Here is an 18,997-nt window from a genome sequence, read left to right on the forward strand (position 1 = left end):
TCTTGCCTCAGTTTCTCTGGTCTGTAAAACGGATACGACTGCAATCTCCTGGTGACAACGTAAAACAAAGCATTTTTATCCGGGCTGTGGTAGGGCAGAGGGATTTGTGCTGCTGGATCAGCAACTTGAATTCCTCCAGCAAAACAGCATCTTCCACTAGGTTCTCTGTTGACTTGAAAACCCCCATAATTGAGCAAATTGCATATTCCGAAGAGGGAGTTCATTATCCACTCCACTGGCAGTGAGTGGCACAGGCCATTACAATAAATGGGATTTTGGGAAGATGGCTCTCTAATTCACTTGGTATTTAACACTGGCCATGAGGACTCAGCTCTTTAAGATACATTCAGGGAAGCCCTTTTGTGACCATCTCCCTGCACTAAGGAGCTGTTAGAAATAAGGATGATTAGGAATAAACATAAGAGCAGAGGTTTTTGCATCAAAATTGTTTGGGCCAGAGGCTGCACAGCTGAGGGGCGATGATGTGCACAGAGGACTCAGGCATTTAGAAAGGAAAAGCTGGCTTGCTGCAGTTCATCCAGAGATTCTGGGCCATTTCCAGTGCCAGAGCTTAGCTGCTGAGGGATAGCTTCCATCATGCCATGGAGCACCTGGTGACTGCTCCCAGACCCTCTGCTCTTGTAGTTATAGAACACCTGTTTTGTTATGGACATGGCTCAAAACTAACACAGTAGAGCTGTGCAGAATAATATGTAACTCAACAGACACCTGCAAGCACCCTAATAAATACTTAATGGACTGTTCCATCAGTTAACTGTCCAAGAAAGGAATTGTGAGCCAATCCAGTGCATTCCAAATCACAGCTCTGTGAAAAAAAGTTAACATAGAACACAGCTCTTCCTCCTGGCAGCCATCCAGTTATTAATTTCCATGTATCAGCTGCATCTGAATGGGCTTGGTCTTCTGCCCACTGTTTCTATTTATTTGTTTTCCATTCAGCTCCACTAAAATTAAGACTCAAAGCCTTCCACTGAGAATGGAAAACAAACATGCTGAACCAATAGTGCTGCCCACATACAACCACCAGAAACCACTGCACTTTTTCCTCCTTTGCAGTGAGGCAAGGTGGAATTTTTAAGATCTCTGGCCTTTCACCTGAAAAACAGCACAGGTAGCTATGGCATTAGCACAGTCTCAAGTTCTTGTTCCAGACACATCAGTAGGCAGCACCTTTCAGCTCCTGGCTGTAGGTGCTCCAGGCCACAGTGACTGCAGACACCCTGTGCTGGAGATCTTTCTGGATGAAGCAAATTCTGTGTGGTTTAAGATGACAGAGCTGATGGTCCAGATGATCACATTGGCTGAGAGTTTATGGGTCAGGATTAAAGGGAGGGCAGGGACTGGTGACATTATAGTAGAGGTCTGCTTCAGACTGCCCAAACAGGAAGACTGAGCTGATAACATCCTCCACAGACAGATAGGAACAGCCACACATTCACAAGTCCTGGTCCACGAGTCCTGGTCCTTGTGGCAGACTTCAACCAGCCCAAAACCTGTCAGAGGGACAACACCGAGGAGACAGGCAATCCAAGAGGTTCCCAGAATGTACTGCTGATTACTTCCTTCTCCAAGACATAGAGGAACCAACAAGGAGAGGTGCAGTGCTGGGCCTTGTCCTCATCCATGAGGAGGGGCTGGTGGGGAATGCAAAGCCCAAGGGCAGCCTTGGCTGCAGTAACCATGGAATGATAGAGGTCCAGAGTGGCAAGGAGGGTGCCCAGCAAGTTCACTGCCCTGGACTTCAAGAGAGCAGACTGGCTTCTTCAGAGACCTGCTTAGTGGAGTTCTCTGGGATAAAGCCCTGGAGGGCCCAAGAAAGCTGGTTAATATTCAAGAATCACCTTCTCCAAGTTCAGGAGCAATGCATCCTAACAAAAAGGAACTCAGGCAAAAACACCAGGAAGCCTTAATGGATGAACAAAGAGCTCCTGGACAAACTCAAACAAAAGGAAACCTACATAGGATGGAAGCAAGGACAGATAGTCTGGAGGGAATACAGAGAAAGCACCCAGCCTTCCTCACATTTGCATGATTTTCTATTGGTTTCTTGATTTGTTCTGGACACATCTGTATTTCAAAGCACATCACCTGAAAAAATGCTTTGTTATCAAATCTCAGGCTTTTACAATGGCCAGATTCTTTATGCATCCCAGTATGAATAAGAATTGAAAAGCCAGAGGTTATGAACTTACTTTTTAAGTGATACGAATTACAAAATAACTTCATTTACAATTACAGTATTTACATCCTATTTGCAACAGCACAATCAATAGGATCCAACTGCTGACGTACAGGAAGGGATTCTTACCAAGTAAAATGCACTAAAATAAGGTCTTGGTGTTTTTAAAATGTTTTCCTTCCTTAAAAACATACACAAGTCAGTGCATAGTGCTAGATATGAGTCTGGTTGAATATGAAATTCTTCTGCTTGTTACCTAAGAGGATTTCCTTCCTCCAATAAAGAGAGTTTCCAGTTCTGTGTTTATGGCACTGTCAGGAATTACGTCATCCTCCATAAACTCATCTCCAAGCTTCTTCCACCATGGCCAACGAGCATATTTTAGCATAGTGTTGTGGGTTTGTCTTGCCATAGTAGCTACAGGGATTGATCGACTCATAAAGGCACCAAGATCTTTTTCTGTGATCTCTGCTAAACCTGGAGCATCTGCAAGAAAAAGGAGAAGTGTTTTCTGTATTTTGTTTGTGGTTTTATGAGTATTAAAAAAAAAAAAAAAAAAAAAAAAAGAAAAAGGAACTCTACCCTCCCACTTCTCACTGTCCTAGGTCACTCCTTTCCCTGTGCTGGCATTGCAATTTTATGACTACATGCTAAATCATAAATCGAAATAAAGAGGCAATCCAAATAAAGGCTAATCTGAAAAAATAAATACATAGTGGGGTAGAAAGAAGAAAGGGGAAAGATGGACTACTTCTTTCAGGTGCAGTGGTGGCATCCATCAAAATGACTTCTTTTGGAAGTACAACCTCAGAGGATCTTCTGGTCACTACTGTGGATCAGCGCTCCTGGTGCAGGGTGGGATCAGCACGGTGTTCCCACTGCTCTGGTGGAGCAGCACTGTGGATTCCCTGCTTGGGGTCCCAGCACAGTGTAAGAGGGTGCTGCTGATTTGCCTGCTCAGAGAGTGATGAGCTGCAGTGACACAGCACGTGACAGACTAAATGATGGAGTTCAGTAACTTGCTGAATTCTGCCCGGCTTGGGTGCTCTCTGGTGGCTGCAGATTGCTACTCTTGCTCTTTCATGCAGCCACTTGTCTGGAATTAAGACAGCACAGTAGTGAATTCTATTTCACTTAAAGCCAAGCCAGAGAAAATGAAAACATGGAATTTGCACCTCAAAAATTTCCATCTTTATCTGGAATGGGTGAGAATGTTTTAATCATCAGCTTACTTGCAACACAAGAAAACAAACCAAAGCAAAACAGATGTGGGTGAATAGGTTGTGTGAGATCCCATTTTAGGAAATTCTAATGCCTGTTACAGGGCCATTGCTTTTCTTCTGAACATATTAGAGAGAGATTTTCAGCAGAAGAATAAGATGCTCCTTGAAAAACAGGTGTTATCCTTAACCTACAGCAGCACTTGGATAATCTCTAACAAAGCCTGGATCTGAAGATAAGGCATATGGCAAAGGAAAAAAGATATTTCAGTTTTGAAATAAGGCCTTACCACTGCTCACTCTAATTTTCCCTGTAAATTGGTTTAATCCAAATGGTAATGAAAGCCATGAGCAGAGAGTCACGTACTCATTAGCAGCTCCACATCGGTGTTGACCTGAGCCAGTAAAGCCTCTCTCCGCTGCGCTGCTCCCTGATCCAGCCTGCTCCGCAACAGGAACTGTGCCAGCTTTGCCTGAGCCTGCATATGCAATTCTTTACTCGTTTCTTCTGACATTTGGGAAGCCTGGAGGAAAATAAGTTTGCTACCATTAGGAGCTGGTTATTTTAAAACTTCTGGGGGCAGAATAATGCCTAAACAAGGAATGCAAATGGTGTTTGTAATTGTTAACTTAATAATTTTGCTTCCTCTGCAACTCTCTTCAAAATTATCCATCATCATGTATATAAATTTTCTAATTACAGTTTGCTTTGACACTTCTTATTAGATTAATGGTTAAAATCCCCAATATCCTAGTGCCTTGCTGTCAAACAAGCAGGGTTAATACATACATACCTCAAATGGCTTATCTTGATCATAATTTATGAAGCAGAATATATTTCATCCCTACAGTATTTTATGTTGCGTCATTAATGCAAATTATGAAATGACTAAGAAACAGACCGGATGCAATTTGATGTAGTCATCCACCTTCTGCTGCAAAGCTAGTCTCTGCTCATCAGTCAGTCCCTTGGGTTCTTTCCAAGGAGAAAAAGGTCTCCTCCTTCTTCGTTTCTCCAAGAATTTACAAGCCTTTGTAAGGAACATATGAGAATATGACAATCACAGAGAGGAAGTTTGTCTTCCCGCTTTGTTTGTAAACAATCAGTGAAAGTGTTTCTGTACTGCATCTGTTAAAGCCTAAATGCAGCAATGATGTTGAAAAGACAACATCCAAGGTCAGCATGAACACTAAATAGTAAGTAACAACATTCATAATAAGTTACTGACTCATCTGCAGTATGGTGACATTCCAATGCTGGGTTTCAAAGAAGCAGCTTTTATATTTTAGTTACAAGACTGTATTAGGCTTTGTAGCCTATACAAGGTTTAATCCTTTAAAGCAACTTGTGGCTCTAGACTATCACCCCCGAGTAATTTTTTAATAAATTATGGCTACACTGAGAGTAAGAGGATAAACAGAGTTTTAGGAGTCTTCACAATAATCCTCTCAGTCCTATCTACTGTTAGAACAAAGTAAAAATACTTACTGCTCTCTGAATGATGATAGCTGCCCTGTGCTCCTTCAGAGATTGCTTCTGCTGATGAAAAATTCTTCTTGCTCTGTACCCTCGCCAGAATCTCTGGATAGTTAATGCTGACTGCTCCTCCATTTCCTGCATGTATTTATTCACCTGACCTACAAAGGTAACAAAAATCCACAGTTACAAGACTGTGGGTTAGGTTCTCTTCACAATTTACATTATTAATCCTCAAACTAGATAGTACCAAAAAACCTTGGGTGCTCTCAGTTAAAAGCCCCTCTTCCTGCAAGATCTCCTAGCTGTGGGTCAGGTCTTGCAGATGACAGCTGCAATGGAACTTTGTAACACAAGAAAACTGTCTCTCTCTTTCTCCTGCACCATTTTGAAGGCAGCAGATCTTGATCAGTAGTTACTGAGCCCTGAGGGAATTAGCACATTCTCTTTCAGATAATTGGGTCAGGAGGAGAGACAGTAAGACTACTGTGCACATAGACATGCAAGATTGGAAAACAGATTTGGGGAAATTGTTCCTAAGGACACCAGACACTTTTATCTTCTGCTATAGTTTAATATAAATCATACTGGCATGGACAACTTCCAGTAAGGCCAGCTGTCGCTCATGGAAGAGTCTCATGGCCCTCTGTCTCTGAAGTTGCATTTGCAGTTTTAGAGCTTCATCTTCCTTCTGTTTTGTTAAATGCTGCAGCTCTTGTTCCCGTTTAGCTCTGCAATACACAAATACATTAACAATTACCTTAAGTTGAATATTTCTTTAAAGTATCTCTCTTTTTCTTTGTGTTAAGTGGTCCAGCATCGAGAAAGAAAACCCACAAAACAATCTGCTATGCCAGCTGTTGGTTGCAGAATGACACCAAGCAATGAGAAGTCTCCTGCAAACTACCAAATTACCACACTACACCATCTATAGCCATGAAAACCACTGAACTACTCTACAAAATCAAAATATAAATCTTTACTTAGGATAACGTTCTAAGGACTCTGAAGGGAATGATGCTTCATGTGGGGCATTCACAGCCAGAATGAACTGGAACAACAATTTGGGATGGAAACTGTTGTGTAAAAGAGATGCTCTGGATTTAAAGATGTGACCTTAACAGATAAAAAAGCCTCCACCACAATCTGACAGACCATAATCCTTTTACAACTGTAATGCAGACCTGAGGTGTGCCCACACACCTACCTACAGACAGCTCATGATACATGTGATTATATCAGAATGGTTTCAAGGAAGCTAAAGGTTTTCAGCCCACACATTTCTGCAAATTAGAGCTGCAAATTTTTACATTTTTAATTCAGGTAATTAGTATTTTAATCCAAACATTACATTTCAAATGCAATCACAGGATCAAACAAAACTTTTGATCACATTTTCTTGATAAAACTATTAATATTTTGCCCATCAGCTTCACTAAGCTGAAAATGACAAAAATGTTTCATGAACTTCTCAGATGCACATCTGTGAAACCAAGAGTGTCTGTCAGGTATTTAAATGATTCTTTAATACTGATTCTTTCCTTTGTAGTCTGCAAAACATGTTCATCCTCTTCTTCTCCTAATGATGAGATATATTTGCTTGCACAAGACCACACTGTGACAGGGAACTGCCTCTGAACTAAAGTAAAACATACACAGAGTAAGATCCAAGCCTCCTTCTGCAGTTCATGGCACAGAGCAGCCTCCCTCTGGTCATCCCTTTAGAAATGTAAAATTGTTTCATTTTTGATGCATTATTAATAAAAATTATTGCCATTTTAAGTGTCCTACAATTAGCTATGTAACAGTGAACTAGCTTCAAGGAGAGACTACAGGCTTTAACATTCACTGAGGAGACATTTCTGAAACCACAGCTTCAAAAGTTTATAACTTGCAGAGTTACATCTTCCTCTGCAGATGCAGGTGAGCAAAGTTTGGAGTTTCAACCTCAGCAGTATTTAACCACACTTGTTCTAAAATAAATCTGTGAACATAACTAGATCCTGACTGCTAAAAACTAAAAAGTCCCCTTAAAAGCTCTTCTGAAGTCATGTTTACAGTAGTCCAAACACTATTTTTCAGTGCAATGTTTTGATATAGACAGAAGAAAACCAACACTGGCACTGTACAGTTACTGTATTTGCTCAGTACACTGGGACTGAATGAGCCATGAACACACACAACTGTAAGATATTAATAAGTTTCCATTCCTCTCAATATTAAACAAACGCTTTCAAAAGTCCATTTGAATGACTTGAGAACCACTAAAAAGGCACACACTAATGCTTACAATATTGAAAATATGACACAAGGGAGTCAAGCAGCTTGATCATTGCTGATAGTCTCACCATCCCTTCCCTGCTGCTTTCCCACGTTACATCTTAGCCCATCATCCAAATTTTCTGGGCTGCAGGCTTGCAAGGTGCCTTATGAGGGAAGGAATATTGGCTTCCAGTGTATGCTGGAGTAAAAAGAAGTGACAAGGATGTCTGACTGCAGCACAAAAGTGCAGTGACCAGTGGCCCTCCACAGACACACTGCTTGCACCTGCAAATCTTTCAGAATTTAAACATTACACCTTAGACAGTTCAATATCATCTTAAGGCCAGTCTAGACAATAAAGCATAGTTGTTTGCTTTGTATTACTTTGGTCACAATGAAATGTGATTTGACAGTGATTTATAAGATCTACTTTTGACACAGTAATGATCAATGTGCAAAAAAAAATTGAAAAAACTTGCTGTGGAATCTGAACTTGATTTAGATTCCTTAACCTAAGCTAAATTCAAACTAAATTTCTCGAAACAGTTAGCCTAACATGTGCTAACATTACTGCTGCAATCTAATTGAAGTGAGACAAGCATTATTTACATAGCTTCCTTCTTCTTTGCTGCTCCAAGGCAGAGGATACTATTTCTAGGTCACTGAAGTAACTACTTCTGAGAGCCAAAAATTTAAAAATTAATGAAGAACAAGGTCTTGCAAGTACTACACTGAGAAAGCACTATGGGCCTTGGTTTCTGCAGCACTCTGGCATGTGGAAGCTCCACAATAGCTCCAATCTAATTTACAGAGCAATTTTGTGTCACATTAACTGTGAACCAGTTAACTGTCCTACCACCAGTACACTGACTTCTAGTGCTATTTAGTGCAATCTCATACCACATTTCCAGTTTTCCATATGCCACAAATTTTTACACAAAACACGAAAGCACCACAGAACTAAGTTTTTTTCATGGAGAAGTCTGGCAGCTGGGAAAGGGACAGTTGGAGCTTTTGGCACCAGAAGTAGCAGTTTGGTACTGCTGAAAAAGCACATTGTTTGGATGTTTTTACTAAAAAAATCTGTAGTGAAAAGGCTCGCATTGGCATTACATTACCTTTATATTTGAGAAGTAACAGCTGACTGGAAAAAGGCATCTTCAAGATGAAGGGACACTTGGTCAGCCCAAACTTAGGGCCTGGGACCTGAGAACAAATTCTCAGGGAAGCCACACCCAGGAAGGAGAGGAAGGAGAATGGGAATAGCCAGCACAGATTTATCACAGGCAAATCACATTTGAGCAGCTTGATTGATTCTGTGATGACTGGCTCCATGGATGAGGGGAAAGCAGGGGATGCCATTTTCATTGACTTTACCAAGGCTGTCATCACACTCTCCTAGGCCAGGCAGGGCTGACACTCAGAGAAACCTCCACAAACACAGAAAATGGTTCAATAAAAACCACATGAAATTCAAATGGGAAATTCTGCAGCTGGTACTAAATAACCTCATGAACCAGCACACGCTGGGCACTGATTACCCAGACAGCAACTCCAAGGAGAAGAGGGGACAGGCTGGACATGAGGCTGGACAGGCCAGTAGCGAGCCCTTGCAGGAACAAAGGCCACAGCTTAGTGGAATTATTTGGCTTTACTTGGCACACCTGGAGCATTGGGCACTCTACTGGGCCTGCAAGGGAAGAGCAATGCTGACAAACAGGAGGGACAGAGACTGTCCAAACAGAGATAATTGGGGCCATGGAATGAAGGCTACATAAGGACAGCTAAGGTGTGTTCAGCCTAAAGGAAGGCAAATCTGTCTCTCATGACCTAAAGAACTGTTATAGAGCACACACAGCCAGACTCATGGGGGTGCTCAGAAAAAGGACAGGGGGCAGTGATAGAGTGCAACAAGGAAATTCCCACTGCCTGTAATGGAAGAATTCTTCACAAGGCAAATCATTCAGCACAAGAAAAGAGATCAAGAGAGATGGTAGGATCTCCATCCTTGGAGACCTCTAAAACTGGATGTGGTCCTAAGCATCCACATACCATTTTGAGGCAGGCCCTACTTCAAACAGGACATTGAATTAGATAACCTGAATATTTCTTCTTCCTTTGTGATTTGAGAAAACCCAGCCCATCCCAAACCTTTGTACTAGATCCTATTCTTTACTGTTTTTCACAAATCCAGGCTGTTTACCTGAAGCTCCTCTGTAAAGTGATCACTGCTTGGGGTAGCTTTTTCAGCCTTTTCCTTGTCTGAAATCCCCGCCATGCTGCCTGGATTGTACAAGCTGCTTGATGCTGCTTCTGAAATTAATAAAACAGTTGGTAGAGTATTTTCTATGCATATAAAACCACTTTATTACTGCTTGCATAATTGGACTCTCTCAACATTTGGCCAAACCCCATCCGTTTTCAAATGCATCAAATTGGGGAATTTAAGGTCTTACAAGGCAGTTATTATCATAAACTCTGTACTTGCCCCAAAAGCAGCTAATTGATCACCTGTATTGATGCTCTCTGTAGTAAACAAATGAATCTACAGCACAAATATATATATATACATACATATATATAATCAGCATTAGAAATTTGTATTTTAAACACCTAAAGCACTTGATATTTCAAATGGTGATTCAGTCAAAATACCTACACTGCAGAGGACAGAAAGACAAGTTTGGAGAAAGAGCAGCAGGAAAAATGTTACATTTTCAGTATGATCAGAAGTCACTGAAATGCAAACATGAAAAAAAATCAGTTCTGCTCTTAAATGGATTTTTTAAAAAAACAAAAAAACAAACTGAATCACAAAACACTCTGCTGTGTTGAAGATGAAAGCAGGTATCTGCAAACATAACTGATTTCACTGAAGTACTGTCTCTCAGAAACCTGCATGTAAAATTTTTTTAAGACACTCAGGAAACACGCATTGTCTCTTTTATTGGGAACACAGTCCAGGTGGTGTTCTTACTGCACATTTTCTGTATATGACTTAGTTCTATGCAAATGCTGCCTAGAATTCAGAGATCTAAATTTGTAACACTGATGTGAGAAAAGCAGATGCAGTTATTTTAATTTTATAGTTAGCAAACTAATTTATTTTTTCCCTCTTATGGTTATACTGAAATCTATGGTCAATCTCCACAGAAAGTCAATCTCTTGAGACACAGTCCCGTATCTTAATGACTGAGCAATTCCTTGAAGTTTTAAACAAATCACAATAAAACAAATTCAAAAAGACAATTAAAAATTAATTAACATAGTGAAATAATAACACAGGTTTTGACAGGTGTCAACAAAGTAATATAGTAAATCCATTCTAAACATACACAAATCACATGCAAATAGGATTTCACATCTGAAAGTCACATTAAACTTCATCACCTGCATTTCTCCTTTTCCATTGGATTGTTCCAAATACAGCAGATCCAAGAGTTGATTGATCTCCCTGTCAAATCCTTTGCCAGTCCACTGTTTACTTAAAAGCCCTTTTAATCCTAAGAGAAAGAGAAGAAACTAATTCACTAACGTGAGGGTTTTTTTTCAGGTTTCAAAGTAACAAACTGTGAATCAACAAATCAAATCTAATTCTATGTGTAAAGGAGTTGAGAGCTGAAGACCATCAGCCATCTTTGAGTGTCAAACAATAGCTCTAAAAGACAAGTTGTCACATGTGCAGTCCTCACTCACACAATAAAATAAATCTAGGAAACAGAGAGAGGTGCAGTACCTTAATCTGCAAAGAAAATGAATAGAAGGAAAAAAAAACCACAAAGCAAACATGGCACTGCCATGTCCATATAACTGGAGAGTTATTGAACCACAATAAGAATCCTCTGTCTGTAGGAAATGTAAAAGGAGGCTCAGTGAAGGGTCCCATGCATGTTTACAAACCTTTGTAGCGAGTTGTGAATAACTGCACGAGCTCTTTGCAAAATTTTGCCACTAACAGAAGCAGTTTTGTGGCAGCACTTCCTACAGCAGGATTGGTGGTAGAAGAAAGCTTATAAACAAGTTCATCCAAAACAGAGTGAAGGGTCTCTTCTTCAACTTGAAGCAAGACAGAACTTTAAAAAGAATAAAGAAAGAAAAGGGGAGTGGGACAGAACAGAAGTGTTAATTGAAAAACATGAGCTTTTTAAGAGTGACTTATTTTTAGCTATGTCAGGCTGTATACAGCAAGTCAAGATGCCCAGCAAGCTGGACCAGGAATCTGATCCAGACAGTATTGCTGTTTCAATCAACCAATTACCACTCCCTCAATTTAAGAAGATTAAAACCCCAGCTTGTTAATGTTTTCAATTTCTATTACAAAGAATAGGGGGAAAAGAAACCCCAAACAATAAAACACAACAATGCTTGCATGTTAAAAGATTTTATTTTACCAAGCAGTAATGAACTACCTTTTATATTTATTATTAAGAAAAATAATAATATGAAAACAACTAACCTATTGATCCTCAAAATATTCTGTAACACAGACATCATTATAATTGCTGTTTCAACATTATCTGTTATTAACAACTGCAGGAAGCGATCATTTTGTAGTACTGCAAAGAAAACCAAAAAGAAGCAAACAAGAAATCATGCAGTCAGAACCAGACTTGAAAATATAATAAACCACATAAACTTCATCATAAGACATAGCAAGTAAACCCAGACACTGTTTCTGGAACAAACTCCTTCATTTATAATTCTTATACTGAAGCTTACTGAGATAACTAAACTACTTCAACCTCCAAAAAACATGCTGAATCCTGTTTTTTCTGCCTTTGGACATCCCTCAGGCACTGAAGTTGCAAGGGAATGAAAGCTTTAAACCCCTTTATGTTACAATAGTACCTTTTTCTTACATAACAGTGGAATTAACACTGGGGCAACAATATCCGAAAAACCTTGGCAATTTGTTACCCCAGCTCATTTAATGCAAGTCCACTGATGTTATTAAAGCATCATCTTTTTTATCCCAGTGTGCCACTGGCTACGTATTCAGTAATTTTTCTGATCATGTATGTTTTTAGTTACACATCTTAGGATCCTTAGGTTTTTGTCCAATACTAGAAACAAAACCAATTCTGCTTTTCAGAATCATTGTGATTAACATCTGTTCAAATGAAAGCATATTTTGGTCAGAAATATACAGTGAAGTTTGTTAGATATTTGTAAAATTTTCTGTCATGGCAAAAACTTTAGAAATCTGACTCCAATTCTATCTACTCATCAGGGCTAGCAAAGTAGTCTGACCAAATTTCTGTATATTTTAATCACACACAGGAAAAGATCAATTGTCTCTTACAGGAAAAAACCCTGTTTTTTAAAAGGTATAGACTTATAAAGAGAAATTACAGGATGACACTTTAAATATTTATCTCTGAACATCTAGAAGGGGAACTCTTGAGTATTCCCCTTTAGTGGATGTTTACCATTTTAGATATTGCAGTTGAGCCGACTACTTAAAGAGACAGATTTACCATCTACTTCAATTTAGAGGACTAGGTGGAGATTAGCTAAGAGTGAATTTTGATACTTGTAGTTGCCATAAATAAATGTTCAGGTGTTCTGTGGGTTGACATTTCCCTTACCACATGCTGTTAGTTGAATATGTCCACTGAACAGCCAGCAGATGGCATCAGTTACCATTTGGAACCAGTGTAAAAAGTCTTGTTTTTCTTTATCCTAAACAAAAGAGAAGTAGGTAAAAACATGTGAATGATCTTCACTAAGGACTTCATCTTGATGTCATGGGAAGGTTTGTATGCCTCAGGAATTTGGAGAACAAACTCCACCAAATTTCCAAATGAGGTTGGTGAAACTGTAGGAACTCATTAAAAAAACCCAACCCAGCTTATGAAACCTTTGAGGTCAGAGATCAATCAAAAAGATCTGAACATACTAAAAAAAATAAAAGCATCCAATTGGGAAAAACAAATCACAAGGAGAGAGAAATCTTGTTTACTCCTTAAAATATTTGATAGCATAGGAGGGATAAGACAAATAATAGCTCAGCAAATATGTATCACAGATTTAATGCACTAAATGGGAAATACATTACTTTAATAAGAGGGGGAAGATAAAAAAAGGTATAAAGTGGCCAAGGACACAGTCAAAATGAAAAAGGTTCCTGATAACTCGTATGGTGAAGCTTCAGAAGCGCCTCCTGGTTGGAGGTCTGGGAGCAAACACCAAAGTGCTCTAAAGCTGAAATTTGATCTGTTTGCCAAACAGACGACATCATGTGCTTGCCTGTGATAGCACTGGACTGGAAAAAAACATAGAATCAATCATAGAATGGTAGGGTTGGAAAGGACCTAAAGTCCATCTTGTTCCAGCCCCACTGCCATGGGCTGGGATATCTTCCAGCAGACCAGATTTCTCAGAGCTTCATGGAGCCTGGCCTTGAATGCTTCCACAGACAGAGCATCCACAGCTTCTCCAGGCAGCCTGTCCCAGTATTTTACCACCCTGAAAGCACACAATTTCTACCCAATACCTAATTTAAACCTCCCTCTTTCAGTGTAAAGCTATCACCCCTTATCCTGTCACTACATGTCCGTGGTAAGAAATCTCTCTCCAGCTTTCTTTTAGCCTCTTTAGGTACCGGGAGGTGATATAAGTTCACCTCAGAGACTTCTCCATGCTGAACAACCCCATCTAAGCCTTTCTTCTCTGCAGAGGTGCTCCAGTGCTCCCCTATGACCTGTAGGAATTCAGGTTTTAACATGTGAATGCAAACTCCAGTTTGTAGTCCAAGTGTGAGCCACAGACTACTATAAATCTGGAATCTGGGTGTGTGGAACAGCAAAAAGGGCTTTTGACAGTACAACACCACTGACAAATGTTGTCACAAAGCACACAGTCATATATCCCACATTAACTGAGCCTTGACAAATGAAACCCTGGGGAGCCTGTTCCTTGATCCCTGGTGGAGCTCCAGCCCTCAGTCAAGGTTTAACTTTGTATTTGGTCCATACTGACAAGGAGAGATACAAAATAACAGCAATATGTTAAGCTGTAATATTGTATGCTCTGTGTTTTGGCAACATATCAGTTTCTGAAAGCTAAACCACTTCCCTTGACTTCAAAAACTTGTACAAAAAGCAAAAGAGAACAGAATAAACTTCAAATCTCTACTGGTAGAGTGAGATTTCCAAAATTCCATTCAACAAGCATCAAGTCTGGGTGCCCAGTCACCTCTGAGACCACGAAGTTTAAAAGCCAAAGTACTAATTATAATGTCGACTGCATTTGCATTCAAAAGAAATCTTTGCCCACAAGCATGACTCAAGTAGCATGGAGGCTGAGACATAATAAGAAAGTACAGGGGAAATTACATATTGTGGATAAGAGTCTCCTGGGATGTCATTTAGGAAGCTTCCTTCTTAAGCACTAAATGCACTTCTCAAGTACTGGACTAACAGAAACTATGTTATTGCACTGATTGTTTCTGAGAATTGATTGTCTGTGGTGTCTATCACAATGCTTTGTAGGAAAATTTTGGGTAAGTGCAAGAAGCCAGTGAGCCAAGAAATGAGATAGTATAGAGAAATGGGGATATTAAAAGAAACTGTCAGAACCCATGAAGTTGGTTATTTAAATTACTTGTGGGTTTTTGTTTGTTGAGGGTATTTTCCTTCTGATTCTAGAACTCAGAATACTCCAGAAGTATGAGGGAATCTTGCTGAGCAAAACGCTTTTTAACTGCAAAAAAAGGAGGGAAATGTGAGAAAGTGTTTCAATCTATAAATGCATGAAGTCTGCCTTTGGCATTCTCCATGTGGAAGTTCAGAAGCAGTGAACATTCTTGGAATTTTTTTGCCAATTATGCAGCTGAAATTGAATGACAAAACAAACTTCAACAAATCTGATTTAAAATCTTAAGGCTTCCTAAACGATTTTTTGTGAAGCTGAATAAAATTAGTGAGAACTAATTCATTACAAAGGCTGAACTAATGATATGCAAAGTTAAGACACTACCGTGACTGGGATGCTGTCTTTTGTAGGGCTTTTTTTTTCCCTCTTATACTGCTTTAATTCTTCAATCCTTCCTATAATTGCACTCCTCTCTGCCCTTAAAACCTGTAAAAAGTAGTAGCCAAACTATCTAAACAGGCCTATGGTAACAGAGTGGCTTTGCACAAGTCACAGAGCAAATGCTGCACAATGACAGATTTCAGCTTCAGAGCATGGAGGCATTAGAAAAACTACTGCGATTTCTGGAAAATAGATTTTCATATTACCATGTCCCTAGAATAATATCCTACTCATCCAATATATGTCCTCAGAAAGTTTGCAGGTGTTCTCTGCTCTTTTAACTATGAAACTTAAGTACCTTGATTGCTCGGATAAATCGTGCTTGCAAGCGTTTTCCCAAAACCAGCAGGCTGTCTACAGCTGAAGGAAGAAACTTCTTGTAAAATTCCTCGGGATCTTCTTTCACCTCTAGCCCTACACAACAATGACTGAAATGGAGTAAAAAAAAAAAAAAAAAAAAAAAGAGAGAGAGAGAAAGAGAAAGGAAAAAAATCAACCTAAAAATCAACCTGAATAGTCAAAGGCCTGTTTGAACAACTTTGAATGACTGTCATGTCATCGGGGAAATGCTTCAGTGGCAAGGGACAATTCCCCCTGAACAACAGCTCACTGCTGTGACTGGCTCCAAGGTGGCTGCCTCCAAGGAAGAGCAACTACTCACAGCCTGGAGACCATTCCACTACTGATTATGGCATTTCTCAGTTAAAAACATAGCCAAGGCACTTGCTCCTTTAGCTTCACACATTCTGTTCAGGCTTGTTCCATATTCTAGGGAAGGGCTCTGATGGTCATAAAGAAGAAAAAAAAGGCAAAATAGAAAGGTAGAAAATAAAGATAAAGGAAGCTCGATGATGAAGGGAGTGCACATCAGGCAGGGAAAATATGTATAAAAAAATATACCATGAAATCTTCAGTGAGCCTGTCTTCAACTATTCTCGAACTGAGGAAGGCATGTGGGCTAGAAATCAGTTCCTCACATCTCAGCTCTCTTATTTTACTCATCGCAACACCGTTGGTTGTTTCTGGAAGACTTTTTACAAGAAACTGCATGTTTTACAACTGGTAAGTTGTTTCAATTCTGCACTCGGTGATGGTATCAGTGCCACAAAAGAATCTTCCTGACTTCTTATGAATTTTGCTTTCTGATATTTTATCTAGGCTAGGTTAGCTTTTTGGGAATGCACACACGTACAGCTGTCAACCAAAGCCCTTGGAAAACAAATTCTAGGCATGAAGCTGAGATTCATCTAGCTACAAAAGGACATTTTTATAGCTAAAATAAATTTCAGTATTCTCTGCAACTGAAACAGCTTATAGGGGATGATTTAAGTACCACACTACTCTGGTGATAACTCTTGCATCCCTTACTGAAATTCCTTGCATTAAAAATTCATACTGCAGATATGGCATAAATAAGAGATGGTCACATAATTACTTCATGCCTTAGAATTTTACTCCCTAGTTAAGCCAAAACTAAGTGCAACTTGAGGAAAATTTAAAATGTATTATTTTTCCTGACATTTAAAATTGAGATTGCATCACTGGGGGGTTGAGTTTAGTTTTCTTACTTACAATGCCATTCTCACTATATCACTACATCAGGTTATCTAGTCTGTATGAACTATGTCATCTATTATATTTAAAAATGTAAATAGATACTTAAAATGGGTATAGTAAATAAATATTTAAATACAGTCAAGCCAAACAGTGAATCAATCAAGCTGAAGATCTTTGCAAGACGAAATCTAAGCAAACCAAATAACAATTTTTAAACAACTACAATTCAAAATTATATAATTACTGTGTAAAAACTGTTGCACTGGTGAGTCCTGTCCACAAAAAAAGGTAACTCCAATGCAAACCCTGCTCCCACCATAGGGTTCCCCCAGCTCAATGAAACACAATGCAAATGAATTAAACAGGACCAATTAGGCTATGCCTGACCCCTCCGCTCTTGACTGCTCCCTGCACTTTAACCCTGGCCTTTCCTGAACAACAACCCTTGTTCTGGATGGGAGCCAATGTATTACAGCTTGAAAAGAGAAGGAGCAAGATGAAAGGACAGAAAGAAAACTGGAAGAAAACTTCTTAGCTTTTTTTTACCTTAGTATCTCTGCTAGCTGGGCAGCAGTGGCCCAGGCTCCATGCAGCTGAGAGTGGTCTCGCTTAAGGACCAGCAAGCAGTACTGAGTAAGGCCATAATCATATATATCTTGCTTAATTTTATTTAATTCTTCACATCCTAAGGAAGGACTACTTAAAATTCCTGTGGGAACAAAGAAGGAGAGAGACAAAGAGGAACATAAGATTCCGATGTGCAAGGTTTTTTTTCTTTTTCTAAAATGTAAGAAGGGTATATGTACACGGAGCCAGGATTAAAGCAATTGTAAAAGTGCTAACAACAGCATTAAACATTTTGTCAGCAATTTTTGCTGCTCTAGCTACAACTCATTTGTAAGATTATATGACAATTGGGAAGGATAGCTAAATTTAGGTTTCCATTTTCTCTCTACATATTTAGTAGCAAAACATCCATTACCTGGGATATGAACCATTTGTATGAATTTCCTAGGCTAGATAAAACCACAACCACTGGGAAACATATAGCCTCCTTATAATTACATCCCAATTTAGAACAAGACCTGACTTGTTTCAGCCGTTCCTATGAGCAGTGGCTGTATAGCAGAAGGGAAGACAGGGAAATCACACAGGAGCTCATGATCTTGTTTCTATGTTAAGATTTAAAAACTGAATACTAACCACCCTGGCTCTCTGCCCAAAAAGCACTGGGAGAAATTATCTGACCAAGTGTAAGATCCCTGCCTGTATCAGCAGGGAAAGGGCCCACATCATCATGGTGACAGCTGAAAGGCAAAAAAATATTCTGTCCATTTGCTTTTCAGCTCCTCCTCCTTATTTTGTCAAGTCAACTGCCACTCTCAGGAAAAGCTGCTGCATCAACCCCCCTTACAGATTTTCAGAAGAACCTGTATTTAAGGAGGCAGACAGGAGAGGGACTGGACACAGTTCACCAGTTCATCGTTTTATTTTAGGAACGTCATTAATTACCCTTTAACTTCAGCAGCAGCAGGGGGATGTCCTGTTCTCTGCTCTCAGTGATCTGAGCAGCCAAGGCCAGGACCTGGGGGTCCGTGGCTGCCATAGGGAACAGCCAGAGGCGCACACCACCATCGATTCCCGCCTCTTTCCTTTTTATGTTAAGGCGCGGGGTCCTCACGCCACTACTTCATCCCAGCTCCTGCACCACCAGCTGGAAGTCTCGGGCCGCAGGACTCCCCTGAGAAAGGAAACAAACATGGAAGGAGCCTCACTCGCGCTCCCTCCTGAGGCCGCGGGCAGCCGGACCGGCTCTGCCGGAAGGGCACCTCCGGCCGGGCAGCCTGAGCGCGGCCCCACGGGGCGGGCAGCGGGAGCGGCCTCACCTCACCCTGGGCCGGGGAAAGGGCAGAGCGAGCGGTGCCCTCTCCCACCGGCGTCACCCCGGTGCCCCCACTGTCCCCGCGAGCGGCGGCGCCGCTGCCGCGAAGCGCCCAGGCCGCGGGGCGCCCTCGGGGCGCTCTGAGGGACCCACGCGCACCCCCGGCCGCTCTCACCGCCGCGCGGGGGCTTCCCGACTGCGGCGAGGAGGGGGGGGTTGGAACGCCGATCCCGCCGTCTCCAACGCGACGGTGCCCCCACGCCCCCCTCCCCTCACAGCTGTGTGGTCGCGGCCCCTCTCCGCCAACCAGCGCTCTCCCCTGCGGGAGGAGGGTGCATTTGCATATCCGCGTGCGGGCCGGC

At 40.7% G+C, this 18,997-nt stretch overlaps 1 protein-coding gene across 2 annotated transcripts; it reads right to left on the minus strand.

Annotated features, from left to right (window-relative positions):
* Positions 1-2,201: 2,201 nt before the first annotated feature.
* IQCB1 (IQ motif containing B1) lies at positions 2,202-18,972 on the minus strand. Of its 2 annotated transcripts, none has more exons than XM_063400854.1 (14): positions 18,811-18,972; positions 18,266-18,494; positions 17,300-17,462; positions 15,495-15,624; positions 12,748-12,841; positions 11,616-11,715; positions 11,060-11,232; positions 10,550-10,662; positions 9,363-9,472; positions 5,486-5,628; positions 4,910-5,058; positions 4,323-4,451; positions 3,788-3,944; positions 2,202-2,686 (listed from the first exon to the last, which is right to left on the minus strand). In XM_063400854.1, the coding sequence occupies exons 2-14, from the start codon at positions 18,357-18,359 to the stop codon at positions 2,457-2,459; spliced, it is 1,785 nt and encodes a 594-aa protein (XP_063256924.1). In that variant the 5' UTR covers positions 18,360-18,494; positions 18,811-18,972; the 3' UTR covers positions 2,202-2,456. The 2 variants fall into 2 exon arrangements, with proteins under 2 accessions (XP_063256924.1, XP_063256923.1); XM_063400853.1 differs by having other exon boundaries at positions 18,640-18,972.
* Between the last annotated feature and the right edge of the window lie 25 nt (positions 18,973-18,997).

The sequence above is a fragment of the Prinia subflava genome, chromosome 6, assembly GCF_021018805.1.
Source record: "Prinia subflava isolate CZ2003 ecotype Zambia chromosome 6, Cam_Psub_1.2, whole genome shotgun sequence".
Taxonomy (NCBI): Eukaryota; Metazoa; Chordata; class Aves; order Passeriformes; family Cisticolidae; genus Prinia; species Prinia subflava.

Coding starts and splice junctions, on each gene's coding strand:
- IQCB1 (XM_063400854.1), bottom strand. CDS start 18,359: ATGGCAGCCACGGACCCCCAGGTCCTGGCCTTGGCTGCTCAGATCACT. Junction 11,233..11,615: donor AATATTTTGAGGATCAATAG/GTTAGTTGTTTT, acceptor TTCTTTTTAAAG/TTCTGTCTTGCTTCAAGTTG. Junction 10,663..11,059: donor ATTCACAACTCGCTACAAAG/GTTTGTAAACAT, acceptor TCTTTCTCTTAG/GATTAAAAGGGCTTTTAAGT.